General features: G+C 39.5%; 1 protein-coding gene across 38 annotated transcripts in view; it reads left to right on the top strand.

The window, feature by feature from the left end:
- LOC140281575 (receptor-type tyrosine-protein phosphatase delta-like) overlaps positions 1-26,183 on the top strand; it is a 339,321-nt gene that overhangs the window by 306,208 nt on the left and 6,930 nt on the right. For 8 of the 38 annotated variants that reach the window (XM_072376019.1, XM_072376025.1, XM_072376026.1 and 5 more), the window contains 19 exons: positions 94-399; positions 1,262-1,455; positions 1,802-1,828; positions 2,305-2,422; positions 2,777-3,364; positions 3,797-3,897; positions 3,987-4,243; positions 5,417-5,510; positions 7,372-7,581; positions 8,631-8,791; positions 10,624-10,638; positions 11,242-11,354; positions 13,285-13,326; positions 13,910-14,007; positions 17,331-17,454; positions 20,187-20,362; positions 21,709-21,828; positions 21,934-22,088; positions 25,813-26,098. In XM_072376019.1, coding sequence (XP_072232120.1) covers positions 94-399; positions 1,262-1,455; positions 1,802-1,828; positions 2,305-2,422; positions 2,777-3,364; positions 3,797-3,897; positions 3,987-4,243; positions 5,417-5,510; positions 7,372-7,581; positions 8,631-8,791; positions 10,624-10,638; positions 11,242-11,354; positions 13,285-13,326; positions 13,910-14,007; positions 17,331-17,454; positions 20,187-20,362; positions 21,709-21,828; positions 21,934-22,088; positions 25,813-26,098 — 3,185 coding nt within the window. The remainder of the gene's footprint in view (positions 1-93; positions 400-1,261; positions 1,456-1,801; positions 1,829-2,304; positions 2,423-2,776; positions 3,365-3,796; positions 3,898-3,986; positions 4,244-5,416; positions 5,511-7,371; positions 7,582-8,630; positions 8,792-10,623; positions 10,639-11,241; positions 11,355-13,284; positions 13,327-13,909; positions 14,008-17,330; positions 17,455-20,186; positions 20,363-21,708; positions 21,829-21,933; positions 22,089-25,812; positions 26,099-26,183) is intronic. The other 30 variants (XM_072376044.1, XM_072376045.1, XM_072376047.1 and 27 more) reach the window with 16 other exon arrangements.

The raw sequence follows: 26,183 nt of genomic DNA on the forward strand, positions 1-26,183 counted from the left end.
AAAACAACAAACCAACTCAATGAATGGCGTTAAACAAACCAAACAAACAAACGAAAAAAAACACTTCTCCTACAACAAAATCAACCAAACCAGAACCGGCAGGCCCACCTCAGGAAGTCAAGTGCTATAGCCCCAGCTCAACCAACATCCTGGTAAGTTGGCGGCCACCCCCTGTGGAATTACAAAATGGGATCATAACGCAATACACCGTCCACTATGCTGCAACTGAAGGGGAGGATACTACTATCCGTCAAATCTCCAGCATCCCTCCGGAAAGCTTCCAGTACCTTTTGGAAAACTTGGAAAAATGGACAGAGTACCGTGTAACAGTCACTGCTAATACAGATGTTGGAGCAGGACCGGAGAGCCTTCCACAGCTCATCCGAACAGAGGAGGATGGTATGTGTTCGCTAAAACTAAGCTCCAGCTATAAATCCAATCTTCCCCTCTTTACCTACCCCATCAGATACTAACAGTGTTGCCTATATTTTCCTCTTCTTTTCTTACCCCTCTGCCTGCTTCTTAAATGACTTTCACTACTCGATACTGGACAATGCACTTTTTTTTCTTTTTTTTTGCCCCTAAACAATCTGTGACACACGTAAGCAGCTTTTTTTTTTGGCATTTTCCTCTTATGCTGCACAATTTCAACACATGGTATGGCATTTCCAGCTGCAGTCCTCCAACTTTCACGATCAACATTTTTTTTTTCCAACTGCAGCTTGCTTTTTTTCCTTCTTTTTTTTGCCCTATTTTGGATGGCAGAACTTTTAACTCGCCCATTTTTGTCAGGAACTTGACAACAAGACAAGTTCTTGAGAGTGGGACTGACAAAAAATATTCTCCCATGTGATAAGAGAATCATTTTTATTCATATTTTCCCTTATTTCATAGCCAAAATTTCTTGTCGTGCTTCAAGTATCTGAAACTCTTGAAGCCACTTTTGGCTCCACTTTTCTATTTTGGCCAAACACATTTTTATCCCATGTTTTTAAGATCCACTCTAACCATTTTTAATGTTTCAAGATTAGGTCAGTTGTAAGACCTGTTTTTGCTGTTGTTTTTTTCCCCTTACCATTGTTGAAATATCAATGTCACACAGTGCTTGCTGCAGTTTACAGCACTTTTGTGATTTTTTTTTTTTTTTGTTTTTGGATCACTGCAGCATTTTGCGCTACAGCTTGGACAAGGCTTGATAAGAGGCTGAAAGGGTTCTCTATAATTTTGACTTTTTTTTTTCTATCCCATGGTGTTCCTCCAGTTCCTAGTGGACCACCTCGTAAAGTTGAGGTGGAGGCTGTCAACTCTTCATCAATTAAAGTGATCTGGCGTTCACCGGTGCCCACCAAGCAGCACGGTCAGATCCGAGGATACCAGGTGCACTATGTCAGGATGGTTAATGGGGAGCCTACAGGACAGCCAGTCATCAAGGACATCCTGATTGATGATGCCCAGGTACAACACCCCCCACAGCCAGCCACCACATTCTTCAGGCACAATATATTGCTTTGTCTGTCTCATTTTTATATGGGCAAAAGCAATGTCTTAGTTTTTAGTTATTGAACTTAGTGACTATTTAACTGTTCTATAACTTATTTTAGATCAACTGGATCTACAAGATTGGGAGCATATATATCTATACACATTCATATGTATAATTACTGCTGAATTTGCTATAAATATTTATCATCACACAAAACATTAATTTAGTGGTTGTAGACAAACTATGTACATTTTCTTATTCATGATTAAAGTGTAATTTCTCATCTCTTTTCTCTCCTTACTCTGATATTGAAATCAGTGGGAGTATGACGATTCAACTGATCATGTGAGTAGCTAAACTTGACAAAATTCTAATGTTACTTTCCTCTGTTGTCATAATCTGCATCATGGCATGTTTTCTACATCTTGACTTCTTGTGCAAAAGGGGATTGAGGCCCAATAGGCACTCAGAGCTTGAGGAATATTTAACCATCTTGTAGCTCTAACTGTTAAAAAGTACAGATTGAACCTTCAAATGTAACTAATGACATTGGAAAAACAAACAATTTTTTATTATCATGGCCTGATAAAGTCATTTTGTTTCACACAAAAGGGACATACCATTTCTAAAGTTATTTTTGGAACTCAACTTTATCAACTCTACTCTCATTCAGTGAAGTATGACTAAGTTTTGAGTATATGCTGAGAGACTATGTTCATGATGACGGTGCCATCGCATCCTACCTCTTTCTGTCTGTATGCAAATATATATCTGCAATTGGGAAATGAAAGTTCGACAGCTCAAGTTCTGTATCTATTCAGGAAATGATCATCACAGAGCTGCAGGCTGAGACCACATATGCAGTTACAGTGGCAGCCTACACGACAAAGGGTGATGGTGCACGCAGCAAACCCAAACTAATCACCACCACTGGTGCAGGTAATGTAACCATCAATGACAAGAAATATGTTGCCCTGCTAAGTTAACAGAAAAGTGCATTTAGATTTGGCAAACTAATGAAAAGAAAGTGTTTGCATATGCCACAGACGAGCCACTGTCAGTGAACACAAGTGTGGATTAAGTTAATTTATACCTATTGTGATAAATATGATAAACTAATTTGTATGAAAAAGCCATTTAAGGTAATTGAGTAGTAGCAAGAGAGAAAGATTAAAAAGAAAACCAGATTTATCCTTATGAAAAAACTCATCAATTCTACATAAAATGATGCAGGAGAAAAATAGCGTTTTCCATTTTTCTAAAAGGATTCTCTTTCTCCACTACTACCATTAGTTCCAGAGAAACCTCGACTTATGGTCAGTACAACCAACATGGGCACAGCTCTCCTCCAGTGGCATCCCCCAGCAGTAACCCATGGGCCCCTGCAAGGCTATCGCCTTCGCTTTGGCCGCAAAGATGTGGATCCGCTGACTGTCATTGAGTTCCCTGAGCGAGAGAACCACTACACAACCAAAGAGATCCATAAAGGAGCCTCATACACTTTTCGCCTTTCAGCGCGCAACAAGGTGGGCTTTGGTGAAGAGACAGTAAAAGAAGTTACCACAAATGAGGATGTTCCGAGCGGCTACCCTCAGAACATTAAAGCAGAGGGTGCCACCACCTCCACCATTCAGGTTAGCTGGCAGCCTGTTTTACTGGCAGAGCAAAATGGCAAAATTGTGAAATACGTCCTGCAGTATAAAGACATCAACAGCCCACGCAGTCCCTCGGAACTCCTAATCACAGCCCCGGAATCAACAGTTACCCTGGATGGCCTTATGGCAGACACCACTTATGATATTAAAATGTGTGCCTTCACCAGCAAGGGCTCTGGTTCCTATAGCCCAAGTGTCCAATTCAGGACACAGCCTGTGGATCAAGGTAGGACCAGTCCCTGAACTTTCTTAGTCTTTATCTTTTAAAAAAAAAAAAAAAATCAACCTTTCTCTGCTCAGCCCTGTCCAACCACAACTTGCTCTGAACACCTCAAAATGGCAGAAGTTGACTCAACCAGAAGAATTTGGTATTAACATACTGCCCTGTCATTAGTCTGTTTGATTTATGATTAAGGAACTCACATGGAGTAAGTATGTATGTCTCTTTGTGTCTTGTCAGTTAAGCCAAGGTCAGTCATTAATTTTTAAGAGCTGGTGTTGGTAGAAGGTAAGAGAACAGTTTTGAGTTCAGCATAGCTTTTGCTATCAGTCTGGTTTTGAAGGAAACATTTCCAGGTAAGCGCTAATGTGGGATAGTGGGAACACAGATTTAAAAGGATGTTTTGTGTCTAAATCACCTGCTCCCCCTTTCTTTTAGCAGTGTTTGCAAAGAATTTTCATGTGAAAGCTGCTATGAAGACATCGGTCTTACTAACATGGGAGATTCCAGAAACGTACAACCCAGCGCAACCTTTCACTGTGAGCATTGCCTGACAAAATACACAGCCAGGAACTCCAATAGCTAAATAAGAAATTTTTTTAAAAATTGCATACTAATTTTTTCACAGATCCTCTATGACAATGGGCAGAGTGTGGAGGTGGATGGGAAGTTAACAGAGAAGCTAATCACTGGTCTTCAACCGGAGACACAGTACTCCTTCCTTTTGACCAATCGTGGTAACAGTGCTGGAGGTCTGCAGCATCGCGTGTCTACTATGACGGCCCCAGATGTCCTCCGTACTAAACCCTACCTGATTGGCAAGACCAACTCGGATGGCATGGTGACTGTCGAGCTACCATCTGTGCAGACATCTGAGAGAGTAAGGTAAGCACAAACAACCAATGTAAAGGTGATTTCTTTTTGCTTATAATTTGTACTGCACCCATAACATTGATGATTTATGTCCTAAGTTAAGTTTTTTCACCTGTAAAACACTGCAACAGGTGAAACTATTAACATGCAAAAGTCTCATTTTAAACATTGCTGCACCACCTTTAAGGGCCACTCTGAATAACCTCATCTCCCCCTCTTATAATTGACAGCTCCCATGAAGCACTATATAATTTGATTTCATAAAAATGTCTCAATTGCTTGATATTTGACTTGTAATGATATTACTACAATAAAGGGCAACTTATTTGTCCATTTATAATGTCCGCAACTATTTTTAAATGATGCACTGTGAATGGAAATAAACAACTTAACATGATAGCTGACCTTGTCAGAGGTGATTCTTCCAAAACAGTCATTTATATTCATCACTGCATTTCAGTGTAATATCCACTTCACCTCAGTCATTACACACTGGAGCAGCCGGGCTCATTTAAGCACACTCCTCTAAGCCCTATAAAGTCTCTTACAGCCTTTCAACAAAGCCCAGGGTTGTCAGAAGGCCAAGGAGCACATCCGATTGCAGACTGAAGCTTCAAAATCATCTTGGTTTTTTTTATGTTGCTGGATGCACTTGGCCCACTGTCTCCCATGCCAGAGCTTAAGCTAATTAGTTTCCCATTAGCCTACCACACTGCCATGCTGGCTAATGCTAACAAGTGCAATGCCCAGCCATGATGCCCAACTTTGGCACGAGGCCATTATCTCTCTTGCTACCCTGATGAAAGGCTGAAAATCCTTTAATTCTGTATCTTTTCTACATTCACTGAAGTCTTTTAATTAGTCCTCAAGAGAACTCAGTAAGGTGTAACCATACTGACTGACTTCTCTGAACATGCTTAAAACTAAAGAAAGAAAATTGCTTTAATTGAGTGATTACTAATCACTTACCTTGCATAATTATGTCTTTTTACATTTGTGGTCACTGGGCAACCCTCTCTAACACAGGCAGACTAGGGGGAGTTGTTTTTGTTCTTGGCATCATGTTGCTTTTGTGCTTGAAGAACATCCACTGATTTCTAAAAACACCATTTTCAAAAGAGGCAGTAATTGTTTCTCCTTTTCTCGAATGCTAAGATAATGTAATGTATAAATTTTATTTTTCAGGGGTTATTTTATTGTGGTAGTTCCACTGAAGAAGCAGCGCACTGGAAAGTTTTTCAAACCCTGGGACAGTCCAGATGAGATGAATTTGGAAGAGGTAGGTTAAATGGATGACCTTTTCCTGGTGACTCAGGTTACCAGGAGAGAAAAGTAAAATTGAATTTGTACAAGTCAAGGCAGTCTTCTGGTAACCAGCTTCTTAACTTAGCCTACATAACTATGAGCACATACCACACACTCATTTTCTCAAAACAGAAAAAAAAAAACTGAGGCAGTTAAGAGGGCAGGAGAGACAGGAGATGAGGCTTCCTGATTGACGCAAATAGCTACAGAGAGCACTGTTCATATGGAAATGAGAACATGAAGTAGCCATCAAGTGCACTGCAAACTCCAATCCCATCCCCACCTCCTCCTCCTCCTCTTCATGTCTGCGGTAATTACCTGAAGAGCTGCATCAGGCCTTCATGTCTCTTCTCATTCCAGGCAAAGCTAGGCTACTGCATATGCACAAAACACTTGACAACTTTTATATTTAGCCATGTGAGATAATTCTGAAGCTCCGGTGCATTGCGGGGATAACTAAACGTGAAAGGAAATGAAAGCTTTTATCACTATGTGCTTTAAGCTGCGATTACATTTCAAATATTCCTTTAGACTGAGTGTCACGCACTAAAAGCTGATGTTTCTACAAATTCAGTACAGCTATTGTAGTTTCTCTCTCAGAAAGGTATACAAATTAGAAACTTATTCCTTGTCAGGTTACAACTATTTTAAACTCTGGGTGATTTTATTATATGCAATGGAAATCAAACTCTTGCTTATTTTGAAAAAGTGCCTTTTCTAATATTTGTTATCATGGTATGAACATCTCAGTATATCACATGTCTTGGAGAATAAAAGAAAACAGTGTCTCATCTAGCATTGGCTTTCCAGCTCATACCCACAGGCCCACATCTGTAGCCTTGACCGATTGCCCAAAAGTCTCCCCTTTGTCAGAATTTATTTGTTTGTCAATATTGGCACTCACCTTTTCACAACTTTTCCCAAGGGCAGCTAGATTTAGCCATGTTGACAGGAGAGATGATTGAAGACATTATCGGGCAGCACCAACAGCCCCGCAGCCAAAACAAAGCACACACAAGAACACACGCTCTAATGTGAATGACAGCCAAACACAGCGTGCACATGCGTGCACACACATTCACCCTTACATACAAGTCAGAGATATGCATTCAGACACCGAAACAACTAGCCTGGCTTGATTAGCATAATTATAATCCATGCTTTGTACCAGAAATTTGAAGTCTGATGATACAGGCTTGTATGAAGGGTGCTGTGTTTCTTTCAGCCTCTGAAAACCATTATTATTGACAGCTGGTAAAAAGAAGGGAGCAAAAGGACTTACCCAAGGAAACTATAAAGATGGAAAAGAAAAGAGGGCTTTTATTTGTAATATATCAGAAATGAAAGTTTTAAGCCATTTGTTCACAAGATAAACAATTTATCCTTACTCTGCACAACTCCCATTTACATTTAAAAAAGTGATTGAAAATACATAAAAGCACACTTGTCAAATGCTGCAAAATTCATAGATTTTATTGGTTAACAAATTTAAACAGAAAGTCTTCTGATTATATCAGGAAGAAAAATGTTTGAACTCTGTAAGTTTTGAATTAATTCTCTTTTCTTACTGTTTGAAGCTGCTGGATAATCCTCAGCTGTTTTATATGCTGGAAAACCACACAATCTTTCAATCTCTGAATCTTTTGTCGTCTGAAAACTGATTAAATAAGTCATTGATCTTTTCTGTAACGTTCTGCCTTTTGCAATCAGCATTTTCAGCTCAGCAAACAGAAAAAAAGATAGATAGATTCACTGAGTGTAGATGTGTTTTCATCTGTGTACTGGAATGTGTCCCTATGCGTTATCAACCGTCTGCTTCTTACTCCTTACTGTAGCTGCTGAAGGAGATAAACCGAACAAGCAGAGGCCTTCGGTTCCAGAGGCACGCAGAACCCAAAGCTTATATTGCTGCTTACTTCAAAGACCTGCCCAAAGAGTTTACCCTGGGAGATGGCAAGATCTACGGGGACTTTGAAAACAAGCAACTCCAGAATGGCCAGGAATACATCTTCTTTGTGCTTGCTGTTTTAGAGATGTCTGAAAATGTACGTCTGGTTTTTTGGTTTGTTTTGTTGGTGGTGTTGTTTCTTCTTTCATACACTACATCATCTCAGTTTTATCCATTTCATTTGGGTTCATCTTTGGACTCTAGCTTGTCTCTAGGATTTCCTTTGCAAGTGATTTAAGGTTCTTTAGTTCAAAAACTCTTCAGAGAGGGTTAAATCCACTCCTTCTCTGCTAAGGTTCAAAGTTCATCTCTGGTCAAAAGTGTTTCTCTGAACACTTGTGAGGCTTTGGCTTGAAAAACCTAAAGCTGCAGCAGGCCAAAGAAGCTGACCCTTGCTGCTTTAGGGAGACAAACCCCTTAAGACCTTAGCTGATCGCAAGAACACCTCGATAACAGAGCTCCTCTTTAATTGCATCCTACGTGTGGTCCACCTTATCTCCTCTGCTGCAGCTAGTGTGTGCGTGCATGTGTCCTTATGGACGAAAGACCAGAAAGCTGAATGATTAGGTAGCTGCAGGCGAGATGATGGATTTGATGAGCTCCAGGGTTCGTAGTGCTGCTTCACACACTCTATACTAACCCTGAGTTCAGGTAGAGCAAAAACGATAATGACGGATGGAGGCAAATCTCTAAATTACTCACCGAGGCATGCCTTTTCTTCCCCCCCTTAAGACCTTTTTTTCTTTTTTTCCCCATTTATCCTCACTTAGAATACAAAATGATTCAATCAAGGCTTGTGTACGGGAGAGTTATGGAAGATAATTTTGATTAGTCCAACTGCAGCTTTGCAAAAATTACACACAGGAAAACTGAATTGGCTTTTAATTTGCATTGTTGGTGATGCAGTCCCCACTAACATATGATATGCAGGGATACATTGGACAGCTGCTCTGTGTCTGGATAAAGTTCATATAACAGAAGGGGTAAAAACTTTTGGGACTATTACATGAAAATAAAAAAAAAAGTGTGTGGGTGAAATAGTGGAAAACAACCATAATTTCCAATATCAGTAGGATATAATGGTTGAAATAATGGCTTCTATTTCATGGCTTATTTTGACCACCAATTTGCTTTATCCTTATGTAGATCATGTACGCCACCAGCCCATACTCTGATCCAGTCGTTTCAGCTGACATCGATCCCCAGCCAATCATCGATGAGGAGGAGGGTCTCATTTGGGTGGTGGGCCCTGTGCTAGCTGTTGTTTTCATCATATGCATCGTCATTGCCATCCTCCTTTATAAAAGGTGAGGCAATGAAATGATCATCAACACAAAATAAATCTGACAAAATCCACCTCGAAAGATAGCTCCTTTAACAATAAAAAGGGGAAAGGAACAGAGCAAGACTTTTACTTACATATGTGCATTCAGAACTCACGTAATGCCAGTCAAACTTTTATGTATGACCATTAAATGTTTTAAATTGCATAAACCAACACACTAGCACAATCACAAGATTTTTTATTTAAAGCCTGAAGCACATTGATCCTCATACTAACCATGACCCTCACTCTCAGTAACACATTTAATCTTGCATGAGTAAATCCAAACATGCAGCTACCCAAACTGTCAAGACATCAAGTGCAGACACCCACAATCCTTAACACAGACACGTCCGCTGACTGAACGTTAATCAGACTCATCCCTCCACACACGCACAAACTCACTTAACATTGTAGCAAACACTTGCTGTTGAGCACTTTCACACTGAATCAAAAAAGATTTATTTTTTTTCCTTCTTTACTGAAACCCCCTAGTGGTAGGCAGAGCCCGTACTGCCACTGCTCATCAGTCAAGCGTAGGAGGGAAGAGCTTTGATTATCTGCGGCTTGTCACTGTGTGCATGGAGCTTCAGAAAGACCCCGGGGTCTGGGATGCAATCCCAGCCATCCCCTCCCCTCCCCTCCCACCATTACCCATTCCACAGAAGAACTCGACTCCAGATCCCCACTTTGACCTTATGCTAGCCTCCTGTTTAGACAGCTTACAAGCATGCATATGTGCACTTCTATTTATATATTTCATCGTATGCTACCTTGCCACCTCTCACCTTTTACATTAAGCAGATTTTCTGCAGAGTTCATTCTATCAAACGTCCAGACCTAAGCAGAATTTCACTGTAGGCAAGGTGCAGTTTTAGAAGGTGAGATTAGTCACTGAAGAGTCAGCACAAGCTAAAAATCAGTGACTGCACCAATATTAAAAGACTATAATATTCAGATATCAATCAATAGCAGTCGACTTATATGCACAGCTTTATTCTAGCTCTTGCCTAAACCTTTTTGCCCTTCAGACTTTGGTTTAGCAATTACAAAGGTGACCAAAGATGACACATGTAGTGAACTCTATGGTTTCCATTTGTGGCAAGAAGATTTACCAAGCTGTGTCACTCTTTTAGGAAACATTCAGTGAATAACCTGGAGATACTGATCTTGTTGAGCAAAGGAAAATAAACAACCAAGTTCTGTTTAGCTCTGATAAAGGACAGTGATATACATCATGTATAGCTTTGACAAGAAGAAATCATTTGTTCACCTACAAAAGCAATAATGAAGCAAGGTTATGTCTGCCATCATACCTATAGAGGTTTTAAAATAAAAATAAAAAAATACCTCATGCGCTTAATTCATGCACATTCATGAATGATTTTTATCCTACGTGTCGTTGCATTTACAATTCAACATACGTGGACATTGAACGTGCATAATTTGTGAGTTTGATAAATGCAACAGCGGAAGGCAGGAGAAGACAGATACAGCAATTAGAAGTCAAGTGGTGACTTTTATGCTTGAACAAGAAGCAATCAGCTGAACCTGCTTGAAATAGCAGAGTTATGATGTACAAGTCTTGGTTGCACCTGGAAATCTGTAGTTTTTGAAACAAAGACCCCCAAGTCTGCATAATTGAGCATAATCCCGAAAGGGATGCATCCCAAATCGTACTCCCAAAGCAAAAGTGATATGGTATAATTTGTCTTTAATGCAGCAAGTTAGTTTCTGAAATTCTCAATTATGTAACGCTAAAGGTCTCACCGCTCTATGTTGTGTTGATATTTGTTTTCTTGCTTACCAATGGAGCAGCAAACCGGACAGGTAAGAGTGACAAAAAGTGACAACAAAAGCAAATTTCCATCTTTTCTCTGTTGGTCTGTATACTATATCTAAATATATACAAACTCACCTCTCATTGGTGTCCATATCAATCTGAAATCATGCAATTTGCCCAGTTTAAACATGTGTTGCCCACTGTTAGGCAATTGTTGGAAGAAAAGTAATGTAAAAAAAGTCAAACAGTGTCCGTATGTAAAATATGTTACTGACTACTCGAGAACATAATATAAAGCACTACAATAGACTCATCCTGGATACATACAGTAAAATAACCAGTTTACCGGATAAGGCAGATTAAACACCTCCCCTAACTAATAGTTGTATTCACAATCTGCCACATTCACTGAAAAGTGAATATTAAGCCTCACTAAGGGTAGCATTTAAATGCTAACAGCTTTTGTGCTGCATGCCATTACACTATGAAGTGACGTTATTTAGCCTATCCTTTGTAGTCCTATCATCTCCTTAATTACATACATTTCCTTTATTCATGAGACAACAATGCATGTTTTGAAGTAGTACAATATTACGTTTTGAGCACAAAACAGTACATTTATTTATTTTTTTTAAATCTTAATCCAATAGAAAAAGAGCAGAATCTGAGGCCAGAAAAGGTAGTCTCCCCAACAGCAAGGAAATGCCGCTTCATCACCCCACTGATCCAGTTGAGCTCCGACGTCTCAACTTCCAAACACCTGGTAAGTATTCCAAATGAAGCTAAATGTGTTTGTGTTACTTCCCGTGAAGTCAGGACTGAATGTGCATTGCGAAAGAGAGAAAAAAAAAAAAAAGGAATCCAATACCGCTGATTGCTTGCTTGAAAGGAGCAAAAAATACATTTCACATTTAGCTTTATATCACTCATTGCTCCTTTTTTCAAAACTCCTGCTGACACAGGGGCCTAATATTGTTATGCTCTAAAGAGTCCCCATCAGTGAGATTGGCTTGAAATTAGACAGTATTTTGTAGGGAGACAGTGGACAGGTGCTTTGAGGAGGCAGAGAGGGTCAAAACTGACACCCTCTTCCCTGGAGACACCTCATAGTGGAAAATAAAGAGGCAGGAATGCAAGCTTGACACTTCCATGGCATATGTCATCTCCGTCTGCACCTGGGTTATCCAGGTCATCACATCTTGTCATGCTAACTCAGAATAGAACAAACCCATTTGGATGACAGTGCTGTTTAAAGTCATAGGGTCCTGCATTGCAGAAGGTGAGGAAATACTAACTGTGTCATGGCGTGAGCTGTTCCCTGTATAAAAGCTAGGGATGGTGTTTACTTGTGTCGACCTATAGTGATGTGGGGACTGGTCAGTGAAATCAGTCATGCCTTCGTTCATTGATGGGGCCATTTCTCAACTCAAGGGAAAATGAGTCTGTTTATTACTAGAAAAACGGTATGCACATTTACCTCTATCCTGACTGAGGGCAGCGCACTTAACTGCTTTTTGACTTCTGGCATTAGCTGCTTTGGGACAGGTGTTCAGAGACGCCCAATAATGTAATATCAAAGCCATATTTTTTTTAGGTCAGCTCGTATGAGAAGAGGATGAATTATCCCTGCAGGCTCATTTTCACAAAAGATTATGCATATTTATGAAAGCTCTTCAATGATTTCAGGACCATTACAGACTGTTTCATCCTAGCAGAGGGGTAGTTTTTCGGTCGGCTCAGAGCGATCCCAGCCATCCTTCCGCTATTTCACTCACCTCTCAAGCCATTATTTCTCCCTCCCCACAAGCTTTTCCGAGAGCTAGTATCTTTGGAGAAAGTGGTCCAGTGGTAGGGAAAAAAAAGAGGTTAGGTTCTTTTTAAGCAGTAAGAGAACTGACACATTACATTTACATTAGACACTCTCTCTTTCACCTGTTTACCACCTCACTGGACATTTTCATCTTAAGGATGCCTGATGCTTGAACGGCATGTCAGAAAAGCCACTTTCACTGTCCCCCCATGGTGAAAATGGATTTTGAGTGGTGGGCTGCAATAGAAACAGGCTTTGACATTTTTCAGAGAGTATTAAGAGTGGGGTGGGAAAACAGCGAAACTTCCATTAGCTAATGCCCACTTGTGCCAGAAACCAACATGAAACATCACCTCAGAGTTGTACAGAGCACCTGTCACTCAGCTTGTGAGTCAAATTGCCCAAAAGTTCTTAAGGTCCTGAAATTTGGCAGTAGAACAAATTGTCGCAGCATACAAAAATGCTTTTTTTGTGAAGATCTCTTCTTAATCTTTTCCTAAACCATAAAAACAATCTTTATTCAATCATGTAAATTCTAAATTGTAAACCCAAAGCAAAACTTCAGACTGAAACTTAATACAACTGACTGTGCCAACAGAACATCAGCTTTCTAAAGGTTGAAATGAACATCAAATAATCTCTTAGTTGATAATTCTAGTTTGTGATCCCAGGATTTTAATTGCTTTGATGCTTCATTTCCGTGAAATAAGCATAACAGACTTGTAGCATGATAAGTTGTTTGTTACTAATAAATGTGCCATTTAGAATAATCATTCAGCTATTTCTTATCACATTTCAATTTCTACCTTCTTTTGTGAAGAAAATAGTCATCGCATTGCTATGACGTCTAACGTAGTTAATTCCACCGCCGTTTCCTCCACAGGTTCAGGTGCGCCCAGTCACCCCAGTAACCTCCATTTGTCAAGTTAGTTGGTCTCGATTATGCATTTGACACGACTTGTATTTGTTTTTGTTTTTCAGCTTTAATTCCCTCCTTTTCTTTTTTCTGCCAAGTCTTGTACTCCCATCTGCATCTAATCCATCTGGTGTTAACGCTATGTCATCACAGGAGGCGGAGTTTGAAATGACAGCCTGAAAATATGTCATCACTCAAAGCAGACGTCAACAGCTGGCCTAACCATTCAATGTCTTTTTGTTTTCGTTTTTTGGGATGTTTGTGTCTGTGCATTTCTGTCATGCTAACTATCCACTTTAGCATTCCTTGTGAATAACATTCTTCTCTCTTAATAGGGAGAGTCCCAGTGTGGTGGGGGTGGGGGGGACAGGGGCAGGTTTGCTCGATGACTTCTCATTGGCTTCTGTGTCCATATCCTCTTTATGAGCATGGTCACTGCTTTGAGTGAACAAACTAGCCTAACAAGATCCACTTTTCCATTCCCCCCTGTTATAACCACATGCTGCTTATCTAATGGTTCACTGTTTGCCTGTGCTTGGGTGATGGACTCTTTCAAGACTGGTCACTAACTTTCAGTCCATCTGATTGATAGGTATGGCTAGCCACCCTCCAATCCCCGTCATGGACTTTTCAGATCATCTGGAACGCTTGAAAGCCAATGACAACCTAAAGTTTTCACAGGAATATGAGGTGAGGGTCAGAAAAATCCCAACTGTGCTCGGTTGTTGGTATGGATGTATGTGTTTGTGCTCATTTGTGCTTTTTTTGTTTTTTTGGAAACATGAAGCTGTGCATTATGGCCATGTTCTTTTTAGGGAGAAGATATTTTCTCCTGGCAACCCTTCCAAACAAGCTATATTTGTTCAGTCTGTAACTGTACTGTCACTGACTGTGGAGTCTATGATGGAACTCCCCCCCCAGTTTGTTTTATATTTTTGCACAATCTGAAATAAGGGTGAACTTTCTGGACATCCACACCTTGAAGGCTTGACGATGGTTTTGGATGTTTTATACTTGCGGACAATTACTGTAGAATGATAGATCCTATTGGTGTAATATGTCATCTGGTATGTTTATCTAATCTTAAAATGAATCAGATTATCATTTTGTCCCGATACGTAAAATTTTAGAATCTAAATTTGGTTGGTTTCAACCCCCCACCAGACTAGATATTTTCTTCAAGTGTGGCTCCTAATCATTTATACATAAAGATTGATGTCAACAGAATAGTCCAGATATTTAAAATCATGTATAGGCTCTGAGATATTACTTATACTAATGTTATCAGCAACACCTGTGGTTTTTCTCCTTCGTAAGGGACCTAGATGTTCTTTTCGAAAAGAAAAGTCAGGCAGAAAAATACATATTTTGTAGAAATTAATACAAGTCTATTTTTCTGACACCAAACTAAAATGTTCATAAAATAGCAAAGCTGTATTGGTGTTTTTTGTAAACATTGCAAAAGTTCTGCATTTTGAATAAAGCCTTAGAATATGTATGTGTCATAAAGCAAAGGAAGTTATGTTGATGTATCATGATAGTCTTAAAAAAAAAAAAAAACGTAATTAGGCAGTATTTAATGTTCCCGCATAGCAGCATTACAACATAGATGAGCTTTCTTTACAGAACGCTCTGTAAAACTGTGCAAACATGAGGCTTGCTTTTGAAAGCTACCCTTTCTCTGCCCAGTTCTCTGTGCGGGTCCTTCAACAGCTCCAAAATCTATGAGGTCACCATATGGGTGCCTGCCAAGCTGCCTTATCATTACTGCAGCTTAAGTACCTTTCGATTCCAATTTCATACCGCTTACTCAAAAGCAGTGCAGAGCAAATTTGTGAACATAATGACATAGATTTTTATTAGAAGCAATCTTTTCACCACTGTTTAAACTTACTTGGAGAAAATATGTTTAGCCAGCAGTTTCTCACTAATATTGCAGCTATACCTGTAGATATAGAGCTTAAGCATTATGTTGATCTGCTTTTAAAAACCTCTTAATAGTCACTTCAACAGAACACTGTCTTGTTTCTTAGTATTTTTCTTATGCGATACAGCATTTTATAGTTCATTTATCAGTAATGAGGGACCATTATCAACTCCTGCTTTACAGAACTAAGGCCTTGGATATCAAACTGAACTAGTCTCAAATGTGGTATTCTTGTATATTTCATAAAGTACTTATGAGATAAAGCATGATAGGACAATCATTTCCTTTGTGACAAATTCAGAGTGCATGTTTTTAGTGTATCTCATTATTCATAGAGTATACTGGTCATTTCCAGCCAAAGAGAATATGTAGTAATCTCTTTAAAGTACGGTAGGATAATTCATTTAAAGTCAAATTTCCGTCTTCAAAATCTTTTCTCACTGTTATCTGCAGACCATAAGTCAACTAGATTCCAGTTTCTACTGACACTCAATTTTCTTAAATTCCTGAGAAGTCTGAATAAATTCTGTTTAAATTAAACACATTAAATATTTTTGATGAGACTATTCATCACATCAACTCTCGTTCAAAGAATAATAATTTCCTTTACTTAATCTTAGGGACATTTGAAAGAATATGATATTCAGCAGTCAGTCTAATTTAAGAGTCAATTTTAGAATTCCCCAGTACTTATTATGGTTACAAGCACATGCTGTAAAGGTGTGTTCCAGTAATTCCTAAATTTATATTGTGGAAGGGAAAAGGTTATGCTAATGATAGACTATTTTCCTGAGACCCCGGGAAAGTTCAAAAGCTAAATTATATTTTCATAGAATTTTACCAAATTACCGGAGAGAGGCATATTTGATGAAAAAGCTTTCATTAATTGTGAGTTTGGGCTTAAATTACAAGATAGTATTTGAGCCTGAGGCAAAACAGTATTCATGTAAGGGCAGTACAGCAGGAACTCTAACATAAAGTAATATCTCATCTATGTTTTACAGCCATTGTGCTTGTCTGTTTTATGCACTTGAGGGGATTTAACAGCAGCATTTTTAAAAAAAAGCAATATTATGCATAATAGTAGCACATGTTCAGCGTTTTCTTAAAGGGTTTGGTTTGGACCTAATAGCAGGCAAAACAGTCTGTTAAAGGCCAGCGGCCAGAAGACAGTCTTTAGTGAGGATTGAAGGTTAGGCCCAGCCGACCCAGACCAGGACACTGGTGAGTAATGTCTGTGAAACTCAGTCTTGTACTCACTCAGTAAAGGAATAATCAGAGTCACAGAACTGCAGGAAGCCACAGAGGAGACAGGAGTAACACTCACTCTGTAGAGCTGAATCAGGTAATCACCGGATAGCCGAGGGAGCAGACAGGCAGAATCCAGAAAGGGACAGACGAGGATCGTGGTCAGGGACGGAAGGCTGAGGTTATTTCCAGGAGATCCATGAGGCAGGGTAGTCGGAGGCAAGCGAGGTAGAAACCGGGAGATCAGGCAGAGAAACGCTGGAGAGTCTGGTGCAAGCATCGAGAACAATCTAGCAATGAGTGAGTGTGGAGCTGGGGCTTAAATACAGCCAGAGCAGAACAAAGAGCACAGGTGAGTGGAGTTGGCTTGATGAGAGGGGTGTGTCTGATTGGCTGATTGAAGCAGGCAGGTGCAGAGTGGTGAGGCAGAGATGAACTGTGACACATTGGAGTAGGAACATGCAAAAATAGTTTGCAAGCCAACCTGAGACTGACACAAAAGACTCAAATATTTATCAGTTCTTTTACATTTATAAAGATCCAATATTCAAACCATGGTGAACCAAAACCTGGTGAAAACTAAGCATGACCTTAAGTTGGGAAATTTTTATTTAATTTTTTTTATTTTAAAGATATGACTTAAACATCAGTTAAATGCAGTCGATCACACTTGCAACTGCCCTGTCATCAAATGAATACCTCAATAAGCCTTCTGATACTGACTCATTATACCTCAGTGTGCAAATTAAAATTAGTCTAAGAGCTATGGTTTGGCAATTTGTTCCAATAGAGAAAAATATGTCACTGTATTAACAGAAAAGTTTCTTCTGTCTTTTAGTCCATCGACCCTGGTCAACAGTTCACATGGGAGCACTCCAACCTGGAGGTCAACAAACCAAAGAACAGATATGCCAATGTGATTGCCTACGACCACTCCAGAGTCTTACTCTCTGCTATTGACGGTATGCCACTAACCAACATATTTTCTCCTAACTGCTGTAATGATCCTAGAAATAGCCAGTACAAACATGTCTCCACGGCCTCAGGAGTGCAACCACACCATTCTGTCAAATTATGTTCATACACAAGAATGAGGTTCTATACCTCAGGTGTTACAAAGAAAGAAATGACTATAAAAAAGGCACTTTTCCTGTAAAATGCTGAGGCACTCATTCAAATCAAACTAAATCACCTGCAGTTACAGACACTGTGTTTTACCATCTACTTCTCTGACTTAATGTCAGGTAAGTTCTTACATCGCCTGGGGCTTTAGCATAATTCACACCTTGAAAACAGGGAAACAAGCATAGTGGACCAAAGTATAGGGGGTGGCACATTGTAGTTTGAAATACAAATTACAGGACTTGCTTGTGGCTATGTGTTTTTTTTCAAAAACCATCCCTTTTCCCCATTTGCTATCACTGCAAGAAAATTCTACTAATCCCCTCTTGCAAATAGAATTATGTTTGGTTGCAGTGCACTGAAAGTGACATTTTCAGCTGAAGTTCTGCCTTCACAATGTCACAAGTCCATTACAGACCAGTGTTATTAGATCCTTGAGTGCATTAAAGATGTGTTGCACACCACAGCGTCTAATAAATGTAAGGGCACTTTGAAATGGCCCTTCAAAGTGCTAACTCCGTAACCAGTTTATGATTAAACAAACAAACAAAAAAAAAAAAAAAAAACACACACACACAGCTATTAATTAAGCATTTCCATTGAACTAGTCCTGTGGAAGTTGATGGGAAATAAACAAAGTAGTAAATGGATAATGTGACAAAAAGAGACAAATAAAGACTCAGAAAGCCCTTTTTGCAGGCTCTAAGAAACGGCACACAGCTTAAGTGTTGATGGACCCCCATTAGCCAGCCAACACATCAGCACAACCATATTGGAGCCTTTGTGCTGTGGAAAGTGAGTAGTTCTCTGCCAGAGGGACATGAGGGACATCTTTTCTTTCTAGAGCTTAAACAAAGCCTTTTGGCAAGCAGTGCATCCATTGTTTACTTTGATTAAGCTCTTTGAATAAAAAGGGATTTGCAATTTGACATCAGAGCTTGAGGAGAAATGTTATTGATGTCGGGATGGATATGTTCAATTCTTGGCACCCTGTCGGTTCGTATATTTATGGACTTAATTTGGTGATATCACCAAATCTTTTATACTTCTGACATCTGACAAAATACCTTTCAGCAAGTTGCCTGTCCACACAAGTTTTAGTTTTAAAGGATTCCACTGATATCTTAAACAATGCTCCAAAACTTAATCTACTTTTTACTTTGATAAATTGCAGATTATAATAAAGTGTCCATTAGTTTTTGTTAGCCCGATTCTTAAAAAAAATCATGTTGCCACAAGTTCTATCAACAATGAATTTTGAAACATTACAACTATGAAGTACCTCTGAAATGTTTCTACTGATCTGTATTGTGTGGAAGATGCCATCCATTATCAGTGAAAGTAATTGTTTTTGAACATCTGGCCAACTAATGGAGAAAGTCTATTGAGAAAATTGAAATTAACAAAAATGCACACTTCATACCTCTTATGGTTTTACTCCCCGTAAGCGCTCAGCAATTCTTTTGAGATTCCTTTGCCAACCTCTGATGAGGAATGAGTTCCAAACAAGACTGCTAAAGCAGCAATGTTTATTTCTTAATAGCAACATTGACTGAGAAAATGGAAGAATTTGTACAAATCCTGAGTGACAGAGAGAATAAAAGCAGAATCCATTTGCAAATGGGTATTTAACAACTTGCCTCGTTCTCATTAAACTACAGTAATGTCCCCATTTGCTTTTTCTTTTCAAACTGAAAACACAGTGGGCTTAATTGTACTTATCCCTTGTCCATCACAGAAATGCACAGCCGCCTGGTTGTGTGGACAGCTTCAACAGCAAAAAGTGAGGGTGGGTGGAAATAATAATGTGGGTGGTTTCTTTTAATGTGTTCATATTCCATTTTCTTTCCTTCTTTCTGTTGAATAAGTTACCTGGGAGTTAAAGGGAGGAAGGAAGAGGAGAGGAAGCAGTCAGAGTGAGGGGATTCTCTGAGACGTGGCGCCCATGCAGATGAGACTTATCTTGGTCGACCATGTGTGCATGGAGCCCCTAAACTGCCAGTCCTAAAGCATTGACTAGCTGTCAGCTCTGTCTTTTTCGCCTGATTTCGAAAAGGCTGCTGTGCTTTTCATTTAATATAACCAAAGGGAAGAGGGAATGAAGAGAGCTGAGGAAAAATTGTTTTGCTAGTTTCTTGTTGGTTTGTTTTTCTCCATATGAGACCAAGCCTTATCTGTGCGTCACTTGCAGATATGGAAGAGGAGAGAAAAAAAGAAACTGTTGATTTAAATGTGTTGTTGATAGCAAACCCAAATCCCTTTGCACAACAACACTGCTTCAGAGAGTGACTGATTTTACTATTTTTCCTCCCCAAAAACATTGGCCTTACGGACATCATTTTAGGATATACGAAGGAGAAACAGATGTGGCGTTATCTGAGCACATTATGACAAGAATCTGACATTACTCCCAATAAACTGTCACGAAAAAAGACGACGACACATTAATATTGCCCAAATAATACATTTTTGTCAGTTTTTTTGTCTTTTTATACATTAAATCAACCACTATTTTTCTTTCTTAGCATCAGAATTTTCCTTTGCTCAAAATGTGCATATTATCTCTTATAAGGTATCCCTGGAAGCGACTATATTAATGCCAACTACATAGATGGCTACAGAAAGCAGAATGCCTACATTGCCACCCAAGGATCTCTGCCAGAAACATTTGGTGAGTTCTGGAGGATGATATGGGAGCAGCGGAGTGCCATCGTAGTCATGATGACCAAACTGGAGGAGAGATCCAGGGTAAGGCTCTAGTTTTTCAAGCTTTTCCCATTAATTTCATAAAGAATTTTCCACAAATATGTAAAAGCTACATATTTATCCTCCACAAGAGGCCAACCTCCATTCTTCTTCCTGATATTTCCAGCTGTCCCACAGTGTTGATGCACTGGTTCCACTTACTTTACTGGCCTTCTACTGCTGAAAGCACTGAATTACAATCAGTGATGAAATAAAAGCCACTCTGCCCTGCAGTAAGCACTTGCTGCTCCTGAAAACAATATTAACACGATTATTAAAACGAACACAAAGGCTTACCTACAGACCACAAGCTATCAACCTTCACACATAAAGGCAATTTTCGAGTGTCTTTTTGTTAACTGGAGTGATGACTCCATCTGGAGATAAATATGTATATCCATGATGCTCGATATACATTTTATTCAATAGAAGCTCTGTGATGATTCATGGCCGTTTCCCTGATAAGTCTTTACCATTCTATAGTTTGACATTTGTAACTCATAATGTGCATATGCTCCAGCTAATAGCTTGTGACTTTCATATTAACCAATGTGGGGAGGCACTCAAGCTGTCCTTGTATGTTTTGCATATCTAAAGCTCAACTATTTGCAAGTAAACCCTATGAGGGGTGTCATTTGTCCTGGTGTCACACACACACTCTATTGCTCTTTATGCCAATGTTATAATGGAGGAACTGATATTGGTCGATGGTACTCTTGAGAGGAGTACTCCAGACTGGTTTCCAACTGTTACATTGTTTCACAGTTCAACAGACTCATGCAGTAGGATATGTTGAGGAGCTAGCTGGTGTTAGCCTGTGTGAAATGTACTCTTAAAACCATGCAAATAAATAGACGATATAAAGTAAAACCATTCTACAGGAACTTAGTTATTTCCTCTCCAACACAAGAAGTGTTTTTTTTCTGTCTGCTGAGCAGTAACACTACAACTGGAAAGTGTTTTATAAGCCATTTAGTGGGAAACATAGCTGCAGACTCAAGTAGCAATAAAGCTGAGACGATAATATGACTGGACGTTCAGCTTACATTTGTAATTATAGAGTATGTCACAACAATTAATAGCACTGTTGCCTGTGTACAAATATCTCAGGCCATTTAATTGATTAGAAAATTAAACCCAGTCAGCAGAAATAAGGAGGATTTTAACATCCATTATGCCATTATTTGACTTGGTAGAGTGGAGCCTTAGTGTATAACTAGCAAATACATTGCAGAAATGCACCATTAGGCATTTTATTTTAATTTTTTCATTTTAACTATAGGTTCAAAAAGTAGTTCCCAAATGCCTTCTTAGATGTGGTCTAATGTGACATTTCTCCCTCACTGCAGGTAAAATGTGATCAATACTGGCCCACGAGAGCGACAGAGACATATGGACTCATCCAAGTAACACTGCTGGACACAGTAGAGTTGGCCACATACTGTGTCAGGACATTTGCACTTTTTAAAGTAAGGATTTTGTTTCATACAGTGACCTCTTCAACAGCACCTCAAGTATGAAGTGTTTGACTTTAAATGCTTTAGTCACTAACCTTCCTTCCTCTCCATATTCAGAATGGCTCCAGTGAGAAGAGAGAGGTTAGGCAGTTCCAGTTCACTGCCTGGCCAGACCACGGGGTACCAGAGCACCCCACTCCGTTCCTGGCATTCCTGAGACGGGTGAAAGCTTGCAATCCTCCAGATGCAGGGCCCATGGTGGTGCACTGCAGGTAAGAAACAACATAGTTGTGCAGAAACATTCTGAAGCATGAAATCAATGTTTTTCCCTCTCCATTTACTGTAATGAATATATGAATACATATGGTAAAAACAACATATCCATGGTTATTCAAAGGTTCATTTTTTAGTAATTTGTATACTGATAATATGGGAAAAAAAGGAGAAAACGGACTTGAACCAGAGGAAAAAACATTGTTTCCTATCAAATAATATTCTCCTTTCATCACACTTCAGCCCTCTGTTGTGCAAACAAATGGGCTCATCATCTTCTACAAAAGGCAGTTAAAATAAGGTGATTTCAGCATCACAGCACAAAGAGAACCAGTGTTCTCAGCAAATTCAAAATAATCTTCTTCCACTGAGTGACACAGATACACGCTGACCTGTCATATTCCTTGCTTTATCGCTATTACGTTACATATCACCGACCCACAGATCCTTGGCTTATTTAGGTTTAAAATCAAAGACAAATAAGTTTCAGAGCAACTTCAGTTTTCTCAGCTCCATAAGTAGATAGGCACTAAACTGAGGGATCAAACGTACAACAGAGACTTCTGTTCTGGCTTTGCTTAACTCAGTGGGTCAATCAGAGGCTCTGCCTCACAGAAAAAGTGACAGAAGGGAGAAAAAGTTCGAAGAAAAACAGTGAAGAGTGTTCTAGATACAAACTTTTGTCAAAAAGTGACAAAGAGGGGAAGGGGATTACTGAAAACTTAGAAGTACCGCATTCTGAAGTTAATTAGTGCTAGTTGGTGAATCGCTTCAAATATAACAAACTTGACTTTTTACCATGAAGAAAACTGCAGGAATTAATGTCACAAGGCTGATTGGGGCTTTTGAATTCCTCTGGCTTCCCATCAGATACAGTTTCATCCATGGTTAAAGTCCTTTCGCAGGCTTTTCCCAATTTCATGTTTCACCACCATTTTAAATAGGGCAAGCTGTTATATTTACATACTTGCAAAATAGCATAAGCCACATGTTGTGATTAAGCTGTTATACTTAAGATAAAAATATTGTGTGCCGTAGCGCAAAATTTTGATTTGCTTAATCTGTTCATGCACATTCAAAACATCTAAATCAAAGATGAAGAAAAGCAGATTGTAAATGGTAACAATTGACAAACCAAAGTATTTACATATATGCAAATGTCCCTTATGCAAAGAGATACATTTAGAACTTTTTCAAAAATAAATTATGGGAGCCAGAATAATCCTTGGTCACATAGCTTTTTTGTTTGAACTAGTGAAACTTTTAAACACCTTCTTTAAAGCATGATTGACCTGCCTTTTGGAGAGCAGAAGAGTGAATTATGCAACAGATCTGATTTGAGAAGTCTCTATGAACTGTGTTCATGGTTTGAAAATTAAAATGACAAAAAAAGAGGGGCTACCATTGAAATCCATTGTAGCAGCCCCTATTTGTGATGCAAGTACAATAAACCTCATCTGATCACACCTAGTTTCGTGTTGGGATGCCATATCCTGCCTATATCCTTCAGTCCATTCTGAGCAGTAAAACAATTATTTTCCTCTGCACAAAATCTGGTTTGAATTGGTCAGTACTGGCTTTGCAGCACATGTGTGCATTTTGTAGGCAGAGTAGCAAAATGGTGACAGGCTAGTTGACAGCAAGATATTTTGTAACAATACATATGTAATTGCTTTCCCTGCTGTTCGTGCTTTATCTTCACTGGACCCATTGCAGCTGTGTTTTACACTGCTTTTTCTCTACTATCCCTTATTCCCTAAACTCTTGGAAAGCATATTAGTTTGACACTTAGTGTGTGTCAACGTCCAAAGCAGCTGGTTTTGAGTGGCTGAAAAGACACTGTCAGGTCATTAGTGCAGTCAGTCTGCCAGCTCTCCTTCAGCTGCCAAATGCTCTGACAGCTTTCTGCACCATCTCACCCCTGCTCAAACACATACCATTACTTGTCAATAAAGGACTATTACAAATGTTCCTAGCCTTTCTTAGTCCTACTTTTAAAAAAGAAAATGTATTTGATATGTGATTCTGCGGCTCAGCATTTGCAAAACTAATTTAAGAACTACATAACCTCAATATAAGTGACAGCTTCTTTAGCTGCCTAACACAATTCTGCCTTCCTTCTTTTCACCTCCCTTTCCCATTCCTCATCTTCTTCCATCTCTCTATCTCTGTGCTGTCACTCTGTCAGTTGCTCTCCTGCAGGTCATCACTCTCCCACATCCAGGTCTGCACTGTATAATGTTTTCAGATTGGAAACAGCTGCTGTAAAAGAGGAAATCTCTAGTTTCTGTATCCTTCACCCAGGGTCTGAAGCGTTTTCAGAGCTGGAAGTGATTCATTCCTCAAATATCCCTGAGACCCTTTTACATTTTTTTGCACCCCAATTCTCTCTTTTACTCATATGCACTTTTAATTTTCCCTACAGCTGTGAGGAGTTTAGTCAGACACACACAAAAAAAAAAGTCCATTCAGCCAGGGTTAGCCATTTTTGGAGGTAATCATGAGATCATTTGCTAACGCCAACGACTCCCATACCTGTCTTTATTTCACATTTGCACAGTTCCAGTGCAGCATGGCACATTAACCAGACTTGGCCTCTGGGGACCAACTTCCCTGCCTCTTGAGTTTCCCTTCTCAACTCTTATTCTGTTCCTCACAGCAAATGAAAAACAAATGCCTCTTCAGAAGGAGGAGGCAGGCGAGCATGGCTCACACCTTGTAGGCATGTCAGCTTAATGAATTGAATAACCTATTTACTTTCGTGTGTCAAGTGCAAGGACTTGTCTTGGCAATGCCAAGCTTTGTCGGAGGTGGGAGGAGAGTTAACAAACAAGATTTAACACAACCCTGCTGCCCTACAGTAAATAAATTGTCATCAGAAAGCATCTTCAGTGCTGAGCTATGCGCTATTAAAACATGTAATGTGCAGGGGTGAGCATTTCTAAATCGTCAGCAGTCTGCACAATGAACTACATTTATACAGCATATCTCAATCTAGTTTGCAAGGAGAAGTCAAAGTGAAACAGGAAAAGTTTTTCCCCCTTTTGCCAGAATGACTTATTTATGCATTTTTTTTTTACTATTGTATTTCACACATGACTGTAAAACTGCACCAGTGTGACTCCTACTGAAGTGACCTACCTTTCAGTGCCTCTTTATAAGCTCTTGTGCCATTTAGGTGCACCGTACTAATCTAATGGCCTTAATTGTAGTCAGGTGCACTTCTCTGGAGTCACCAGTACATTAGCAAGGCCACAGAAAAAGATTCTCCTCTCAAATTTGCAACTGTGTATCACATTTTCTGTAGTGGCACTTTTCAGAACCATGAGATAGAGGTTAAACATTGCTGTTGCATAAGTGATTATCTCTGATCAGATGAAGAGCACAGGTGGGGTCTAGAGGTAAAAATAATAAATTACAAAGCCAGCAGAAGCCTCAGTGTCGAGCCTTCTTTGACACAGTGCCACTTCAGATTTAATTATACTTCAAGTTAAATGGCTCATTCTGTTGTCGCAAACTTGAAAGAGTATGAAACTTATGTCCAACTTCTTCAAGCTCCTGCACACATTTAGAAAAGATGCGTCTCGTTTGACTTTAGATCAAGCAGTTTGATCCATTATGTACAGATGATAAGATGGGTACAGGGAAGCTAATTAGCCTGCCAAGTTTGAGATATTCACATGTCAGTAACATTCTTCCTCTTTGTCTTGTTTGTGACTACAGTGCTGGGGTGGGACGCACAGGTTGCTTCATCGTGATTGATGCCATGCTTGAACGTATCAAACACGAGAAGACTGTGGATATCTATGGGCATGTCACACTAATGCGTGCCCAGCGCAACTACATGGTGCAGACAGAGGACCAGTATGTCTTCATACATGACGCGCTCCTGGAGGCCGTCAACTGCGGCACCACCGAAGTGCCCGCCAGAAACCTATACGCCTACATCCAGAAACTGACACAGATAGAGGGTGGAGAAAATGTCACTGGGATGGAACTTGAGTTCAAGGTACAGACTGTCACTGTCATTTCAAACCACCTAAAAAAGTTTTACTCCTTTGCATATGAATGATTTTCTGGTATCCTGAGTCCCA

Source organism: Leuresthes tenuis, unplaced genomic scaffold (assembly GCF_036924035.1).
Source record: "Leuresthes tenuis unplaced genomic scaffold, fLeuTen1.0.hap1 SCAF_22, whole genome shotgun sequence".
Classification (NCBI taxonomy): Eukaryota; Metazoa; Chordata; class Actinopteri; order Atheriniformes; family Atherinopsidae; genus Leuresthes; species Leuresthes tenuis.